The sequence below is a fragment of the Heliangelus exortis genome, chromosome 2 (genome assembly GCF_036169615.1).
Source record: "Heliangelus exortis chromosome 2, bHelExo1.hap1, whole genome shotgun sequence".
Taxonomy (NCBI): domain Eukaryota; kingdom Metazoa; phylum Chordata; class Aves; order Apodiformes; family Trochilidae; genus Heliangelus; species Heliangelus exortis.
The window spans coordinates 125,871,015-125,890,548 of NC_092423.1; the positions used below are offsets into that span (position 1 = coordinate 125,871,015).

At 38.0% G+C, this 19,534-nt stretch overlaps 1 protein-coding gene across 1 annotated transcript; it reads right to left on the minus strand.

Annotated features, from left to right (window-relative positions):
- Positions 1-1,668: 1,668 nt before the first annotated feature.
- On the minus strand, positions 1,669-19,120 carry CALB1 (calbindin 1). The gene is made up of 11 exons (XM_071737928.1): positions 18,893-19,120; positions 18,508-18,584; positions 13,895-13,969; positions 8,982-9,065; positions 8,837-8,893; positions 5,756-5,833; positions 3,632-3,687; positions 3,495-3,534; positions 3,345-3,398; positions 3,146-3,217; positions 1,669-2,732 (listed from the first exon to the last, which is right to left on the minus strand). Exons 1-11 carry the CDS (start codon positions 18,972-18,974, stop codon positions 2,619-2,621), a joined length of 789 nt encoding a protein of 262 aa, XP_071594029.1. The 5' UTR covers positions 18,975-19,120; the 3' UTR covers positions 1,669-2,618.
- Positions 19,121-19,534: the final 414 nt, after the last annotated feature.

Here is a 19,534-nt window from a genome sequence, read left to right on the forward strand (position 1 = left end):
CAGGTAGCTCCATGTCATTTTCTCTGTTTAGCAGGAATCTGGCATATCTGCACTACCTCATGCAGTTCATGTTTGTGCACAACATGATTTTATTTTTTTGGCCACCATATGTCTGTCAGAAGAAGCTTGCAGTCTTCCCTATCATCACCTCTCCTGTTATTCCAAGTTTTGTTCTGCCCCACCCCTGATGTTTTTAAGAGCTCTGCCCAGGAGTGTTTTAGGGATTTTAAAACCTGGAATTTTTACTGCAGTTTTGACTCACTCACATTTGCTACACTTTGCTTTGCACTGACATGATAGACACCTTTGCTAAAATGGGCTTGTAAATTGCTGTCTTTTAATCCAAATTTATTTCTGAGATATAAGTGCAGGAAACATTTTGCCTGCGAGTGTCAGAGACTTTCTTTCTGCTCCGTGCCTTGCTTCAGAGCCAGCTGGTAGGCAGCAGCAGGAGTAGAAGGGTGGCTTCAGAGCAGACTTGTGACAGGTACCTTTACTCATATTTAGGAAGTTTCTGTTTTTCTGTTTTCATATTTATTCAAGTTTCTGTGATGACTCTTTGTCAAAACACTTTAGATGCTTTATCTTCCACTGCAACAATTTTACCAAATGGTCACGTCACATTTTTACACCCAAGCTTTTGGTTTTTTTTCTTTACGCTTCTAATTTGTTAAAATAAGGCAAAATCCAGGGTTTCAAGTGCACAGTATGAACAATATCAATCATTTATTGTACTGATAGGTAGATTCACTCTTCCTTCACTTCACATACACAATTGTATTTCACATTGCATAGAGAAAAGAGGAGAACAAGCAAGTCAGAAGTTAAATCACTGTGCACTGAGTGGGAGTAAAGCAGTGAGAAAGAGCTAACTTAATCTTACTGTGAAATTTTTTGTGTTTTTTTTCTGCAAGACCCCATTCTTCACCATCTACACCTTAACTTTTCAAGGCTCAGACTGGAGAGATCTCAAGGCCATTAGGCCATTCTTGAAATGGCATTTAGTTGTCCAAGTTCACCTAAGGGATTCAAGGATCCATTTCAGTGGGAGTTCAGTAAATAATTTTGAATGATCTGAGCTTTATTATTTGAGAAACGTTTCAAATAAAATGCATTTACTTTTGCTTGTTAAATAAGACACACAGATGCATATGAGAAATTGTAATTTTCTAATTACTAATCTGATAACCTGGAATTGCTTTTGAAACAGTTGTACATGGAGGCAGCATAGGTTTATTTGCTTTAAGATGCAGTCCAATTTCCTTCCTACACAAGTTCCCACTGGGAGCAATGGCCTGGACATTCATGGAGTTGTCTGGCATAAAGCAGGTGTAAAACAGAAAGGGATCCAGGTGAAAAAATAAAGATGCAAGACGTTTCCCATTTAAAAAATACCTCTCTGGGAAAATAGAAAGCGGAGCCCATTTAAAAAATACCTCTCTAGGAAAATAGAAAGCAGAGCCCACAATGTGAACTGAAGTTCTAAATTGGTATAAAGGCTGAACTAGATCTTTTGATTCATTTAATTTAAATTTTAATACTATTATTATAGATCAGTTACTCAGTGTAAGATCCAAGGAGGCACATTTTTTTAAAGTTAATAGTTTCGTCCTTAATAAGGTACAGAAAAAAGAATCCGGGAAATAGACAAACTAGACACCAACAAACTTAGGATATTAAATTTAATTATAGATTACACAGAATATGATGTAAAAACAGCAATTTACTAGAATAATTATAACCTGCAAAATGTGAAAATAGTTTAGAAAATGGATTGTCATATTCTCTGACACAGCAATAGTCATGAAAGGTACACTTATAATATCATATGTTAATCTGTGTAATACCTATACTTAGCCAGGATTCCAAGACAGATTAAAGGCATTTATTTCTGAAGTGCCCATGTTTAAATTCAGTAAAGTTAAACAGCTAGACTGAAAACACTAAATTTTTGTCAACTACTGCATGGAGATCTCTGATAAATGCTTCATCTATGTGCTATGAGTTCATAATGAGAAGAGCAATCGAAAAACTGCAGAGCACAGATCTGTAAATGAGTGGTTTGACAATTGAAAATATTTCTTTGCACCTTGGTAAATTTCAGAAATCAGACATGCCAATATCTCTTCCCATTTCAGACCTAGGTCGTATTTAATCTGAATTCATGTTTTGCATTTAAAACCCACAACATTTAATTTTAAAGGGGAAAGATATCTGTAGACCTTTTTGTTTTGTTCAACAAGAAATGTTGCAAGTGTCAAAGGATATGATGACCACGGCAATCAGGTCAGCAGGTTTAATTTTTTCCAGCCATGTTTGTGAAAGAAAAAAAAAAAAAAAGAAAAACAAAACAAAAAAAAAGAATGAAAACCAATCCTGACACATTTTAGTTTCTTTTTGAATATACAGACTGGCCCAAACATAGACATTCTCTTTATCAATCTTATTGTTACAAAAACTGTACATTACAAACAGTATAGAAACAAACTGAAAGGAATGTGCCACACATCCTGGCTAATTTCTATATGCAGTTTAAAAATACAGCCTACTCCCTTATAGTGCACAGTTATTGTGTAGATAGAGTACATCACTAGTTAAGTGGACATGATAGAAGAGTTCTAGTTTTCCTCAGCACAGAGAATGAGAGCCAGTTCTGCTCGGTAAAGCTTTCCTCCATCAGACAAGGCCATGATGCTTTTCTTGTATGTTGCAAGGTTGTTAATGTCTAATTCCTATGTAAAGAACAGATAATGTTTTATAACCCCGTTATCAGCATCAACACGTTTGCTTCCGGTTGCAGAAAATGAAATTAAGAATAATAATTAAAAAATTATCAGCTTGTCTAATAGCAACACTGCAAATGTCATTCCTGTATTTGTGTGTTACCCATGTTACAGCCCCATGTTAGACAGCTGATGGCTGATGTCTCAGAAGCAAGGGTTTGACAGTGTCACTATGTAATCACAACTCTCCTAATTCAGGATTTACACTGCCATGGTTTCTGCCAAGACTTCTAGTTGTACTTTCACTTCAGGAGTTACGATTTAGAAGATCTATATTTATCTTAATTGGATGGATTAAAGTGTCCTTGAAATCCAAATTAAATCTAATCTCTAAGGGGAGAAAAGAAACCCCTTAGGATTACCTTTTTGTTCTTTTCGCAGAGATCCTTCAGTAGTGCATCGAGTTCATTTTCATCTATATAGCCATTGCCATCCTGAAAAATGACAAGAAAGATAATATTAAACATTTTCTTTTCATTTTAGAGGCTATGGCTAGTTTTCCACAAATTCAGAAAATAAGTGCTATCAAACTATGCAGTTAATAATTTTTTTAAGACTTACTTGGTCATACATCTCAAAGGCTTTATTGAATTCTTTTGCGCACATTTTGACACCCTAAATGCAAACAAAAAAAAACCAAAAAAACCCCCATTAATGACCCCAGTTATGTGTGGTGGTAACACATTACCTTAAGAATGTGAATATTCATACCTGAAATTTAATAAGAAAATTTTCCTGTACAGGAAGTAGTCTTTGGAGAGAAAAAAAACAAAGTGAAAAATATTTAATTATTTCCATAACAGTAACTGGTACATGGTATTTGTTGAGAATAAAGACAGAAGATTTACCTGGCCAGTTCAGTAAGCTCCAGCTTTCCATCATTGTTTGCATCAAACATCCTGAGCTGAAAGAATACATAACTTTACGTTAGTAATCAAAATTAACCAACAGAATGAAGACTTTTTTTTTTTTTTTTTTTTTTTTTTTTAAGCCTTAAATGCAATGACACTTAGCCTTTATCTCATGCTGAAATAATGGACCCAGGTTTTAATCTGTCAGAGCTGCTGTGTGATGCATTCATTTAAACTACTGCAGAAGTAATTTGTAGTAACTAATTGTACTGAAAAAGCCTGATAAGAAGCCAAGTGAACAATTCTGATTAACCTGCTGTAAGGTAGGTCTTAACCTTACCACAGTGATAAATGTCCCCTATGAGAAACGTGCATGTAATTATTTATAAATGAGAGGAGTGTTGACACACAACATTTTACTTTTGACTTCATGTCATGATCTGACAGTAGCATCATTATTCTCTATCTTAAAGGTGAAACAACAGTCAGGTGAAATTCAGTAGAATCCCAGACATTTGATTCCATAGACAGAAAACAATAGACATTTCATTCAATTGGCTACTAGGTCTAAATATTTAATTAAGGATAATTTCTGCTTCTGTGATAAATTCCATGGAAAGAGTGGACAGATGCTGTAGATGATCACATTTTGTTGCAGGTATGAAAATGGGAAATTAAATTATAGGAATAAATATGTTAATGTAACTTGACAAAATGAGTGAATGCTATTTCTAATAATATTTATCACTCTGTTGTAGTAATTTGTTTTTCTTCAAGGCCTTGAAAGGATGAGCTTGCTGCTGCCTGAGAGGCACAAGCAACTTATTATTAGAAGTAGATGAAGATGAGCAGTATTTATGTTTTTATAGTTCCATTTTTCTATTTTCAAGTATTCTTTTGCCTTTGCTGTATAGAAGATTCACAAAAGCAGCAAACTGTACAAAATGTTGTTAGACATTGTACTGACAACACTACCACTGACACACCATCCCATCACTTTCAATCACAGTAATTTTAGATGTAGTTTTTACATAAGAGGGAAGGTGGTATCCTCTACTGAAATATGTGCAGATTCTTTTAAAGGCAGAACTAATGCCGTGGAAAAAAGATTCAATTTCACTCAGTTAATACATGATAAATGACAAAGGAGACCAGAAAAGAGACCAATTCTATAAACATTTTTTTTCTACGTAACACCCTGGTTCTTTTTAACACTTCTTTTGTTTGTATAAAGGCATCTGCCTCACATGCATTTCCCCTGAAAGGAGATTTGTGTCTGGGGGAGGTGAGCAGTGGCAGCTGTGAAGTCAACATATTCTGGATTTTGATGGGTTGCTAGTGGTCGGCTGTGCCTGCCTGCAGCTGCTCAGGGCTGTAAGTTTTCTATTAGTCTGCTGCTTTCTGAGGAGATTATGAGTTGGCCTTAAATGTATTTTCTTATTACTATTAATTTTTTGTCATTGTGTATTGCTGCAGAGGCCAAAACTTGGACCACACTAATCTAAAGGTCCAAAAGCTTCCTGAATGAAAAATGTACAAATTAAATTCAGTGAATTCAGCAGCAATTCTAGGTAAATGGTACAACATTCTAGGTGTACTGGTACAACAAACCAGCAGACTTTTTCCAGGAGACACGCAAGTTTTGATTTGCCATTTTCAGGCTGATTTGAGGCCTAGTGTGTTTACCTCACACTTTTTGGTTGCTAAAATATTTAGGATGAAACCAAGCTGGAAAAACCAAAAAATGTAGTGCCATGCATTTCCAGAAGACAAAATTTCTGAGTCTTCTGAAACGTCCACTCAGAAGCCAGCACTGATCCCTACCATGAAGCACCATAACTGTGGGATGGAAGGAGCAACCTAAGGATTTTTATTTATTAAAAAAAACAAACCAAAACACACAAACAAATAAAAACAAAAAAACAAAAAACAAGAAAAACCCTGCAGCTACAGAAGTACTTGCAGTACTAGATGCAAGCAGTTGTCTTGCTGTTGCAATCACATATTTGTCCTGACTAGGGCCTGGTGGAGCTCCAAGTCATTTGAATCCCACCAGTGGCTAAAAACAACAGTGTTGGGATTAATCCTGTCTTGTTAAAATATGCCTGTAAATAATCTTACCATTATTTCTGTGTACTCTGTTAGCTTTGAGTCTTCGATCTGCTTATTTGCTTTCTGTAATAAATCTTTCAAGAAGCTCTGTTAAAATAAATGGAAGAGGAATAGGTTAGTTTTTATCTGCACTGTAAAAAGCTCGACTTGTTATCTTAGAATCATAGAATCATAGAATTGGCTGGGTTGGAAGGGACCTCAGAGATCATCAAGTCCAACCCTTCTTTAATCTTCTGATTAAAGCAATGGGAAATACTATGAAAAGAAGGAGTAATCAACAGCTAAGAACATAACAGTTTCTTTCTATCAGTTCAAGTATACTGCACAGTTTTTATTTGGAAAAAGTGACTCATAAAACTTTTAGCACTGTATGCCATTTGTTGTGAATTTGGAAAAAATAGTTTAGCTTTCAAGTTACTGCTTCCTAATCACCTCTATCAGTAAACTAAACTAATTAACCTTGAGTCACCTTGAAAACTTGGATGCCTAATCACTTCTTCCAACATAGGAACAATTTTACAGAAAACAACCAATGATTAAGTTTTCTCCTTCCCTGTGGCAGTGCCTGGTTCTAGAAGTGAATGTTAACTTATATTGCTCCTTCCCACCTTCTGTTTTAAATGTGTGCAGCCAGTTTCATAAGGTTTTTTTGAATGAGAATTTAATAAGTATCACATGACTTCAAACAGCAGCCCTTTTTATCCTAAAAAGTACAATTGTTTCCACCCATTCATTGGTTTAAGCTTTTGTACAAAAGTTCTGTGGCATTAAAAAAGAAAGACATCAATTTAACACACACACTGCAAGACCTGACATGTCTACATGCCTGTCAGTGCTCAATGAAGTACCTAATTACTGTCACCAGTTGAAATGTCATTATCTTGATGGAATTTTGGGATAAATTTCAAGATAGAAAATGGAGTAGCTCCTAAAAAAATCTATTTGTGTATAGATGATATTCTTGAATTTGAATGCAACCACGTCAATAGGCAGATGACAAATATCAACTCTAGTTCATCCAGTTGGGCCCCCTCTGTGCTGCAAGACCTTCCTGGTAGCTTGTATACAAAGAACATGCCTTCAAAACTGTAAAGGGACATTATGGAGACGTGTAAGGTTGTGTGATTTCATGGTAAATAGAACTGGAAAGGCCATTGAAAGGATGTTCAGCCCATCTCTGTCTCAAGGCAAGATCATCTACACCTAAACTTCCTGAGTTTCTGTCAGATCGAAGCTATTGCCAAACTTTTCCTAAATACCCCTTTGGCAAAGTATTCCACTACTGTTACTATTGTTAGAAAGTTTCCCAGATTTCCTGCTTAAATTTCTCTTACAAAGTTGTAAGTGGGTGTACTTCTCACATAGCAACTACTTTAAATGTTTGGGCTTGTCAGGAAATACTGGTCTAAAAATAAATCTGGACATTTGTGCCTTATTTTCTACAAGTTAAAATGACCTCCTTCTCTGAGGCAGCCAGCATCTTGCAGCACAGGAGAGATAGGTCCATTAGGAACCCAGTTAAAATTCTTCAGCTGGTCCTCAATCAGCCTTACCTTTTTAACATTATTTTATATAATAGCAGCTACCTACAGTCCTTAAGACATTGTCTAACAGCTGGAGAGATCTCAAGTGCTATGGGCATGGCCTCCTCTTGGTCCTGCCAACTTCAGATACACCAACCTGTTGCAACCAGCCAGGGCTTGCTTGGCTGATGGTTATCTTGAGGTAGGATCCTTGGCAAATGTCACACACATACCAAACCCAAAGATGAAGGGAAAAGGAAAAAAGATGTGAGTTGTCTGATATGGATTCCTCTTCTCAAAAGAAGAGCTAAAAGGATTTCAGACAGTTTCATCTCCTGGTGCTTAATAAAGCTTGTGTAGTTCTTCCTTAAAGTACTACATATGGACAAAATAGTCCAAATTAGATAGTCCAAATACTATTAGGTCTTTCTCTTGCTATGAACTGTTTTGATACGTCTGAATTTGAAGCTACAGTAATGTATCAAGCACAACTGAACTGTGGAAAAATAGTACCTTTCTACTCAGAGTCTGCAGTATATAAGCATCTCCTACGAGGAAGGCCTGAAAGAGCTGGGACTGTTCAACCTGGAGAAGAGATGGCTCAAAGGCACTTCAACAACCTCATCAATATAAATACTAAAAGGGACCACGCAAAGAGGATGGAACCAGGCTGGTGCCCAGTGACAGGACAAGAGGCAGTGGGTATAAACTGAAACACAGGAAGCTCCCTCTGAACATCAGGAAATATTTTTCCCTGTGATTGAGCCACTGGCACAGGTTTCCCAGAAAGGTTGTGGAGTCTTCATCCTTGGAGATACTCAGAAACAATCTAGACATGGTCCTGGGCAACTGGCTGTAGGTGGCCTTGCTTGGGCAGACGTTTGGGACCAGATGACTTCCAGAAGTCCCTTCCAACCACTCTGTGAATCTGTGACACTATGATTCAGCACCTATGAATTTCTGTTATTTTTATGACTAGTTTTAAGATTCTTTAATTCTGAAAGGCTGAGATGGCTGCTCTTTTCTGCTCTTATTTGTGCATGTTAGTGCTGATACCAGAATCCCACTAAGTTAACCAAGCAGAGGCAACACAATTCCAGCTGTATTAGCTGAACCGTATTACAGCAGAAACTGCAGGGCGACATAATACTTGAGAGCATGGTCTGTCCAGCAGCACAGTGATTAATGGTAGTGATACCTTTGGATAAAGCTGACAAAGGAGCTCTCTTCCCTAAAATAATAATTAAAAAAAGAAACAGATAACTTTCAGAGGCCTGTCTTGCTATCTTAATCTTTCTCTCTTCTAACCTAGAGTACCCGCTATCTTAAGCCACTTGAGACAAACATTGATCTGAATCAATAACACGCTTTAAAAAACATCGATTGGATTAGAGTTTCACTTCAAATAATCTACTGGTGATAAAAACATCAGCTAACCGTATTGCTTTTCAGTCAGGTTTGAAATGCAAAAAAATGCATGGGTGGGTATCTGAAGAAGCAGATAGCAGCACAGGCTGCAGTCCAATACCTGTTCTCACATCATCCATACTCACGGGTATTGGTTTACCTTAAGCTCCTCAGAATCAATGAAGCCACTGTGGTCACTGTCATATTTTCTCCATGTCTGCAATCAGAACGTGAATGCTTTAATGGTACATTCATGACAAACAGGCCTTGGATGATTTTATGAAATGCAACTTTTCATACTGTACCTGCATGAAGTCTTCACTTGACTTTAGCTGCTGGCACCTGAAGAACAACAGGAAATTCTCTTCCGTTGGTAATACCTGAGCAAGCTGTAACAGAATTTAAGGAAGATTGACTTTGACTTTTGTCTCTTCATTAGTCCATCTGAGCCTGCAAAAGAACTTCTTAAAAAGAGTATGAAATTCTTCACTCATTGTGAGAGTTGTGGTCCCATCCGAATCTCCATCCTGTGAGTTGAAAGGTTTGGAAGATGCCTCTGAAAGGCTTTGGGCTTGCAGCTTTTTCTTATCAAGGGCAAACAGAACTGAGGTTTGAGAAAGGGAGTGAGACAGCACTTTACTGAAGGGACAGCTGGGGAAAGGGAAAAATATTCACCCATGCAGAGTTAGGTTCTGTGGTGAAAACCTTGGAATCAGCATGAAGGAAAAGCGTAACATGAGGATGTTTATAGGATAAGAGTAAAGGACCATAAATTAGGAAAGTGAGGAAAATAGACTACTCACAGATACCGAGGAAGAGGAGAGAGGTACACTGACATGAAGAACATGTGTGTAAGGTAAACAGAAAATTATATGAAAAAGCCAGGAGAAAAAAAGAAAATGGAAAGAGTAAGGGGATAGCAGCCAGTGGATCATTTGTCAGGAGCAGAGATATGCTCAAAAGAGCTATAAATACCAGAAAAAAATTAAAAGGAATTTTAGCTGTGCAAAATCTGGGGTGGTTCCTCCAGTGCCTCTGCTCTACAAAAGGCTTTTTTAAAATCAGACATTATTGTACTGATTATCGAAAATGTTCATTTACTATAACTCAATTTTGGCAAGTGACAAATGTAGAAGATTGAGAATATGCTGTCTAATTTAATGTAAAATCAGGATTTGTTTTTAACAAAAGCCCAATATTTTTTCTGTCCTCAAAATGTATGAAAAGTGTTTTGATTAAAGAAAACTTTTCACTTGAAGAATAGACCAGCTGTGCTTACTAGGAGGACAGATTTCTTAGCCGCATTCTTTTATGGAAAATGATGTCTGCAGACTTCCTGGAGCCCCATCTTAAAATTTGGATTAAAGTTTTTGGTTTTCTGCATTAATTTCATGCTCTCAGATCCCTTGTTCTGCCTATTTCAGTGCTACTGCCTAATTGTTCAGGCTTTTTTACTGCGTTCCAGCAGCACCGTGGATGAGATCATCTCTGCCTCTCACCCTACAGGCACAACAAGGGGTATGGAGACAGATCTCTCATTTCTCCAAAATTATCTGTGCATGGCATCAGATATATCCTTTAAACATTGGTACAACAGAAAAGACACATCAGACTATTTTCCTTATATAAATGGAGCAGCCGATGACAGACTGTCAGGCTCTTCAGAGTGTTCTGAGTGCTTTTGCTAAATGGCTGAAAGTCCAAACTGATCAACTTAAACACTGTATTTTTGTCATCAGCTTTCAAAAGCCATCCCAGTATAAATACATGTGTGAGTAAGTACATGTTCATATGTATGCAATAGCTAAATGTGTATTATTTTAGTAGGGTTTTGTGGAAAAACACCTCCCTGTCATGGGAACTTTGATTTTTAGAGTAAATCAACATTCCCACTCAACAACAAATGTTGAATGGAAGAACTGATTATAACAATAAGCAGAGTTCAGGGGAAGGGACTGATTATGACAATAAGCAAGGGTTTACATGTGTGGGAATAATAAATTAGATGTCATTCATGGGACCTCTACATCTCTCGCTGGTGAATTTTGCAAGTGCACTGTAAAATAGTACAAGGTGCGAAGGTAAATGTAAATAGTAACTTTTGGAGGGAACATTAACAGCTTCCTAGCAGTAACAAACCATATCTGAGGTACAGAATATAGTACCTCTAGAAGAAAATTACCTTATTTTAAGCTGTATCTCTCAGCCTTTGTAAGACTTAAGGGAAAGCAGAGGCTTTTACGTTACAAGGATGTAGTAGCTCAGTGTCCAGCACCAGCTCAGGCTGCTGACAAAAAAAGTCTTTCTGTTCTCGTAATAGAAACAATATTGCTACAGGTAAGTCCAGTCCTCCAAGCTCCTCCCTCAAATAGCATTACATTGCTTTTTGTGGTAAGCTCTGCATTACTAAGGGATGAGGAGATTGTGGGGAAACTGGCTTGACTTCCCAGTCTCTGTTATATCACTACAGAGAGGAAAGATGTAAACCCGATGCTGTTTCTAATGATGACTTCTGTAAGAGGATAAGCACAGGGGGACTTCATGAGCTTATTTGTGTAAGAGTGTAGACCACTGCAAGTTTGTGTATGGCAGCAATAGCAGTTTAGTGAGGTTTTCTGTGAGCTTTTATGTGAGAAAAGCTGTGAGAAAGCATATTTTGGCTATTTTCACATCGTGAATAATAGAGGATAACCACAAAGCCTGAGACTGGCTTGACTCCTCTCTGCTCAGCTGCAGGCTGAGGTGTGTCTTTATAAGTTGCCTAGCAGAAAAAATAGTCTCAGTACTTAAGACAATATCAGAACTATTTTCTAGAAATCATTCTCTAAGTACATTCTGTTGATATTTAAAAGTTTTTGGTTTTTAAATTTCCTTTCACCTAACACAGTGAATTTTATTTAAAAAATCCTGTAATAGAAAATGGGAGTACAAAGTATATTAGGCTATTAAGAAGTTATTTTTACAGCAGCAGTAAGCTTCAAATAATTTGAATGTGGAATGATTGCAGTCCTGAGTTTCAAAAACTCACATCCATGTCTTAGTAAACGAATGAATACAAAGGGTGAAAGAAAGGTCCCTTACACGAGACAAGTAAGTGGCCTGGTCGGACTCTTGGCTTTAGCTGGATAAAAGCTAGGGAGCTACATGCAGTGTGCACAGACAGAACTGAAAACTTGATCTGAGCAGAAAATCCACTCCTTTATCTGTGAAGCCACCGAGGCCTCCTCTTGATCTACGTCAACAAACCTTTCCTGAAACCAAATTGTTCACTGGGATGTTTTCCATCAGCTGCTGAGGTATTCATTGTGATGGATAAGAATCTGAATGGCTTTACATAATTTCTTTTTAAACAACATTCATACATTTTTTAAGAAAAAATCTATTTGGTGGACTATGTGAATGGGAACAATCTGGAACTGCTGGACATTTTTATTTGTACGGAAGGAGAATCAAGTCCAAATACCAACTTTAATATCATACTGCTCTGCACACACACCACATTCTATCTGAGTCCCATCAGCAGTTTCCAAATCAAGCTTCATGCTGATGTAAGTGGAATAAAATACAGCAATTGAGTGAGAAAACTGCTATATTAAGGAATAAAGTCCCTTCAGTCACTGAACTGAGTATAAGAGTCACTATTCAGGGGCTTCCATGGATGCTGAGCATGCCTGGCACTTCACCGGGGGTGGTGAGAACTGCACCATATCGGGCCCTATCAGATCTGATCCCCTTTACTCACCGGTCAATAGCAGAATCAGAAATACCATTTGAAAGATAAAACTTTGAGTTATCTTCCCTATGCAAAGAAGCACATTCTTTTTCAGGCTCTCTACACATTCTTCTTGCATCCAGTGCTTGCTATTACACATGCTCAATACTACTAAATTAAATGGAATTCTTCAATGCCAAATTAATATGCTGTTTTGCTAGTCCATAACCAAACAGTTCATTAGCCCAAATAAAGACTAGTACTTTTTAGGTGCAGAAATATTTGATCAGTCCTAACTATTGTCAAAAGATGTGAAATATTTGATCAGTCCTAACTATTGTCAAAAGATGCGTTTTTATAAAATAAGTTATAGCTGCAAGTGAAACAAATAGTTCATAAATCCATGGTAATTTAATTGTAGCTTTATATGCATTTAAACAAGTATATGCAATTCATACACATGACACAGAAAAAAAGGCTACCCTGAAATGACCTATTATATCAGTAATGACACTTCTGATTGACTTTTAGAGATTCTATTTAGTCCTCTATTTTAAATTTAGCTACTGACCCAAAGTTGGTCACTGTAGAAATTTTGCAGACCTGGCTTGTTTCCAGCTACTGTTTCTTAATTAGCTCTCCAGGTCAGACTTCTTATTATCAGAAGAAAATATATATATAACAGCATTTAATAATAAAACTGCAGTCTCACTGCACTCAGAGTGACATACATGAGTCTCAGATTTAGACTTGAAAAAGACCCTTCTCAAGCTGTAACCCAACAAACTCTCCTTTTTGACTTGCAGCAGAGAGTAATGAAAGTGAGAGAAAACACCATGATTTCTCCCTTCCCTGAAAGTTCTCTAAATTATACAGCTGCTGAGCTGCTGCCTATTTAAAAGGGTTTGGTTATCTTTGCCCCCTTTAGAAAGTGGGAGTAAGCAATAAAGGAATTTTTTGCCTGACGTTCTGTTAGAGTTCAGGAAAGGAATTAATAAGAAATCTTACTATTTCACAAGCTGGATGAGAACTACTGTTAAAATTTTGTTTAAATTTAACATGATTAACCTGCTCTCCCATATATGTATTTTTTTAGAATAAACCACATACAGTGATTCCCCAGTTGAGTTCACTTGTTTGTTATCCTTACTGTAGGAATGGTGACAGAACGTTAGTTCAAAGTCATAGGTAGCAATAAGTAACATTTATTTTCACAACTTAAATTTCTAAAACATATCTTCTAGCTTTTTTGTAGGAAATCTAAATTGCTGTTGATGTACTGAATAAAGTAGGCAAAGTTAAATGAAGTGTACTGAAATGTCAAGAGAGTGGTAAGGAACACCTTGTTACGAGAAAAATCTCTTTACTGAAAAAATACTAAAGACAGAAATTTTCTGTGTAACTAAAAATCAAAAATATCTACGTATTATGCTTGCATTATTCTATATTAAATGTATTTTCTATGAGTTAACATTTCAGTCTTTTGTCATAGATCCATTGTCTTACCTCAACTATTCCTATTTTTCCATCCGTAGTCTTTCCATATTGATCCACGAAAGCTTTCATTTCGGGTGTTAAATCCTACAAAGAGAATCATTACTATAAGTTACAGAGAAGTGTATGTAAAGTAACTTGAATGTTGTATTAATTGCCAAATAATTTACCAGATTTGATGAAGTACTCATGTTTGCTGCAGCTAGATTCATCAGGTTTAAATGAAATTGGAGGTTTTTCTAAAAATCATGAATAATGCAGTTGTGAGAAATTTGACTTCCTAGGGAATTATATTGGAATCAGTGTGAATGATTGGCATCTAAATACTTAGAACTCCTATTTTAGTTTACAGAATGAAAAAAAACTATAAAGACAGATGTGTTGGAAGATGTGTATAACAGCTCCTTCATTTAAGAGGATGACAGTGAAGTTCATAGGCAATTATTAGTCAATTTTCTCAGTTTTCATTTTTAGATTAGTAACTTGAGGGCAGTGCAAAATCATTCAAAATAAGGAAAATTTCAGTATAATAGATTTAAACACTAAAATAGCCTTTTCACAGCTTTGAGTGGATTTTTCCTGAACAGTGGATACTATTTTAGCCCTAAAGATCTCATTATGATATCTTATTTTTCACTGCTTAGTATCCAGTTATCACAGAAACAGAGTCAAAATGCCATTGCTGAAATGCAGAGAGGCAGATTTAGGAGGGATAAATCTTTGAATGGTACCTTAAATCAGTCAGACTAAAGCCAGCATAATTCTTCTTCAAATGAGTTATGGTCCCTGCTATACAACTGTTCTCCAAAGCCTATCCTTGCTTTAGTATACAGCAAAGGTGCCAGCCTTAAGGTGAAAATTTAAATGTTTGATTTCACCTTTCAACTTGACTTCCCTTCCTTTGACATGAGCTGCCATCAGCCTTTCAGTACTGATAGAACTTTCTGAGTTTTCTTTGTATTTCTTATAATTATGAGCTAGAAAAACTGTGCAGCAAGAATCACAGCTATGTTAAAACAATTAACAGTTCTATGGTAATAGGTGAAAATACAGAAGTATCTGGAAATTAAAGGTTTAGTTACTCTAACAGAGCTGATTATATAGGACCTAAATTATTCTCTTACTGGAGACACAGGGAATCTCAACTGCACAGACTCCATTGTAGTTTGTCCCAAATTTCAATCACCAAAGCTAACTAAAATGTCACTTCCTTGTAGCTGATCCAATCATGGCCTAGTATCCTATTTCTGTCAAAGTCATCCATGGCAGGTTAGTAATTTGCCATGGCTTTAATTAGAGATGTGGTTATTAATACAATGCACTTCAATGTCACCTTTCATCTAGAGATCCCAAAGTGGGGACAAGTTTGCTTAGCAGATAGAATGGAAAGTTCAGATGCCTGGATTTTAATTAGTCCTGGTTAAATATTTTACTAATTTTTCCAGTATCAGCCTCAGAAGTGCCAAGCAGTGCCCAGGCACTGAAGGAGGGAGAGCTGATTACGAGTTAAGCAAAAGCTGGATGCTTGTCCTCCAGTATGCTATTCACAAAAAGGGGTTTTTTTTTGTGTTTTCACTTCACCTGCTTTTGAGCTGCTTGATAATTTATTAGAGTTCTGTTATTTAAATAAATGTTTTCAAACAAAAACAATTTGCCTAAGTCTAGTCCTAAACTTGAGACAAATGCAGTGTTCAATGTCTGAAAATAAGAAATTAGCCCTCTACATCTCAGTCTCCCCTTTTAAAACTTGAGACACAAAAAAAGTGGAAAAAAATAGCTTTTTTCTATATGATTTGAAAATGTAAGGATTGATGACACTAGAGAAACACATGACTGTGTTTACATGACATCTAGTAATCATTACTGTGGAGAAATATTATCATTGTCTGTATATGCAGAGAAAGTGAGAAACCAGTGTGGAATAACTCTGCTTAGATCCACCTCTTGTATCAACATTTGTTTTAGTCACTTACACCCTATGGTTTCTTTTGGCAGTTGAGAAGGTATTGCAAAAATGTGGGGCACAATAAAAGGAAGCTATTTTTATATACCTACGTAGCTTTTTTTCTTTTAAAAAGAGGCAGTTCTTTCAACACATCTGGAAGTATAGTAGATCAATGCCCTTTCTCTCATAATGCATGAAGCAAAAAGACATAGTGTTACCAAAGAAAAGACCAAGCCTTAAAACCTGCAAATATACATCCACCCGTTGGGGGTAGCGTGAATCAGGCTGTGAGCTACTGCTCTCTCTGAGAAAAAGCAACTGTGAAAGCACAGGCTTACTGAGAGGATTAATAAAAGGATTAGAATTAGAACATAATTAGAACAGTTCTGTAGTTGGGTAGAATATTGGGAAATGCTAAACCATCCTATTCAATGACAGAATCAATGTGATTCTTTAATGCATATGGCATGACTGATGTAAAACCCAGCTATGAAGAATGCATAATTGAATATTTCAAAAATAGTGAGCAGGAGAATGACCTGAAATGCATAAGTTAATGATGACAAAGAACCTTTGGGGTGTTAAAAGAAGGACAGATGAGAAAATGACATATAACCTACACTAGTTTTTCAATGTGTCCCTTCAGGCAAAAGAATAGAAATTCAAAGATACTGAATTAGTATCCTGTGTGACAAGACACGAACTAATGAGATGATTGTTCGGCAAATGAGCTTCACATCCAAGCATCAGCTTAGATTTTAAAGCTCAGATGACATATATACATACTCCAGAAAAAGACTTCAGGGGTGAAGGTAATACCTACCAATGGCAGAGACAATGGATCAAGTATTGAATTTGATGTTATGTTAAATATAATGTTAGATACAGGCAGAGGTTATTAAAAAAAAAAAAAAAATTATGGAATTTGTAGAACAAAATAATAAATCTGAATGGCTTTTTTGTTACTTTGAGCAGGCTCTGTTTTCAAGAACAGATGCAAACTTGCTTTGAGAGAAAGAAGAACCTGATCTTAGAATGATAAATATTTTTTCCTTGAGTGTCTAATTAACTTTTTACGTACTAATATTTTTTCCTAGAGTGTCTAATTAACTTTTTACATACTGAATAATATATAAGCACTTCTACTGAGAATACCAATGCTACTAAATATATGCAGGTTTTAATATCCTTATTGTAATGGAGGTACTTAAGTTCCCTGCATTTCAATATAGAGGAGAGATTTATTCTGCTGCAATATTTGAAAGATATTAAAATTATATTTAATAATTTCTGTGACAAAAAGAGAAAAGATACTTTTTCCCTCTAAAAAACATACCCAATTTTCTAGTAGGGTTCTTTCTTACTTGATTAGGTTTTAAATTTTAGTTTAAACTTACACTCATGCAAATGAGTGTCTTCATCAACGGCAATAAGGAGAGTTAACTGGTACCAAGATTGCAGTAACACTAAAGGCATTGCTGGGAGGCAGATTTTCAGATGTGTGAAGTTTACAGTCATGCAAATTACAAGACACAACTTTCCACGCTATAAATTAAACTGCATATTATTGTGTTTTTTCATTTGTTTCTATATTATACAGAAACTTTTAAAGTAAAGGTGATTATTGACAAGCTATTGCTCAGTTTGGAAGTATTCTTATATGAGGTAGTAATTTATTTCCCCCAGTACATACATGCCATCCAGTTAAATTATAATTTCAGTTGTTCTGGTACTTTAGAAGCCTTTTAGCATAAATTGATTTAAGTAGACTTACTTAGGTTATATAGTTGAGTTCTACACTAAGCAGCCTCTTAAAAGGCAAGTTAATTTTTAGAAAAGTTTCCTTCTATTTCACTCTTTACAGTGTTTCTTTCAATTCTTTCTTTCTCTCTTTCTTTGTTCCCTTCCTTTTTCTGCCTTTTTTCTTTTATTTTTTTTTTTTTTCTCTCTCCAAGGGGTTAATTTTGGAGGAAATTTATAATTAGTGCTTTAATAACTCATGCATGGAATTAGTTTTACAGCACTGACAAAAACTTTGCTGTCTCTCTGAGCAATTTAAACTACCAGGATCTGGTACTCCTACTCCCAGTGAAGGGCAAAAAGTGGGTAGAGCTCATCTGCAGATCTATTTACTGACCACCAAGGGGCAGGAATGCATTTCAGCCCATACTGCCCATTCGGTATGAAATAAAACCAACATCCAACTAACTTGAAAAAGTGCTGGTTTTCTTTTTCTTTCTTTCTTTCTTTTTTTTTTTTTTTTTTTTTTTTTTTTTTTTTTTTTTTTTTTTTTTTTTTTTTTTTCCCAGTGTCAGTACATATCTGGATTGGGTAAGATTAATTGCAATGGGATAAGGTCACATCCAAGACAAAGGATAGTTTCCATGCATTTCTTTTCTTTTTGAGCACTGTAAGAGCATCAGATCATAGCCTGGCAAGATGTGAGCAGGACCTGCTCTCCAGGGAGGTGGACCCTGGCCTCACCTTACCAAACCAGATGATTTATTTCATTTGCAACCTGCTAATTTCTAACCGAGCTACTTCCCTTTGCCTGGTGAAGCGAGTGCCTGAACCTGTGTGTTGGCAAGAGAGAACTGAAGGAACCGGGGCACTGTAGTTTGCTCAAGAAAACTCTTCTTCCCTGGAGAAGACGGAAAAGTGGGACGAAACATTAACCTACCAAGCCTGCCTTCTTCCGTGCCTGCTGCAGCTCCTGGATGAAGTTTTGTAGCTCCTTCCCATCCATGTACCCATTGCCTACAACAGAAAGAGTTACGGTTGTGGTCATCGCTCCCTCCAAACTCTCTCCGCTCTTCAGCGCTGCCAGGGGACGCCTCCGACCCGTCTGCTCGCTCCTGCAAACCGGGGTCACCTGGCACCGACCTCAGCCCCTGACGGCTCCCGATCTGCGCCCCGAGGCTGCGAGGCGGCGGGCGCGGAGCGGAGCGGAGCCGGGGCTGCTTTTCGGGTGGGGAGCGGTGGGGTTCCCCCCCCAAGCCTCCCGCGGTCTTGCACCCCCCTCCGCCCCCCGCGCCCCCGCCGCCCCGGGGGGGGCAAAGAGTCACCGTCGGAGTCGTAGTGGTGCCAGATCTCGAAGAACTGGGCGGCCGAGATCTCCACGCCCTGCAGGTGGGTCTCCGCCGTCATGCTGGGGGCGCGGGGCGCGGCGGGGGGCGGCGGAGGGGCGGCGGGCGCTGTCCGCGGTGCTGACTCTGCCCGCGGCCGGCGCAGCGACGGCGACGGCGGCGGCGACTGCGGCGACGGTTCCGACGGCTCCTCCCGCCACCACCCCGCCGAGGGCTATTTATGGGGCCGGGCCGGGCCGGCCACTCCCCCCGGCCCTGCCCTCCGTCTTCGCGGGCCCTGGCGCGGCCTCCCCGCCCTTGCGCGGGGGGGCCGGGGTCTTCTGCCGGCGGCACCGAGGCTGCGGCCAGTCCGGCGGCACCTTCGCCTGTCTCGGGGTGGAGCGCTGGCGGGACAGTCGCCTCTAGGCGTGGGTCGAAGTGAGGGGTCTGCTGGTACCGGGTGGAGACTCCCGAGCACGGGGAGCATTGCTATATGAGCCGTGAATTATCGCGGGTCCCGAGCTATGGGACAGTGTGCCCATGAGACGTGAGGGACAGAGGGCGAGCACAGTCTCCCAGTTTATCCATCGGGTTTCCATCTGGGAAAGGGTTCTGAATGTCAGTGCATGGTTACTGGCACTG

What these genes read in the sequence shown, in the direction of transcription:
- CALB1 (XM_071737928.1), bottom strand. Translation starts at nt 18,974, where the DNA reads ATGACGGCGGAGACCCACCTGCAGGGCGTGGAGATCTCGGCCGCCCAG. An exon ending in CAGAGTACACAGAAATAATG is followed by an intron (nt 3,688 to 5,755) that starts GTAAGATTATTT and finishes GTATTCTTTCAG; the next exon opens with CTCAGGATGTTTGATGCAAA. An exon ending in GAGCTTACTGAACTGGCCAG is followed by an intron (nt 3,535 to 3,631) that starts GTAAATCTTCTG and finishes TTCTCTCCAAAG; the next exon opens with ACTACTTCCTGTACAGGAAA.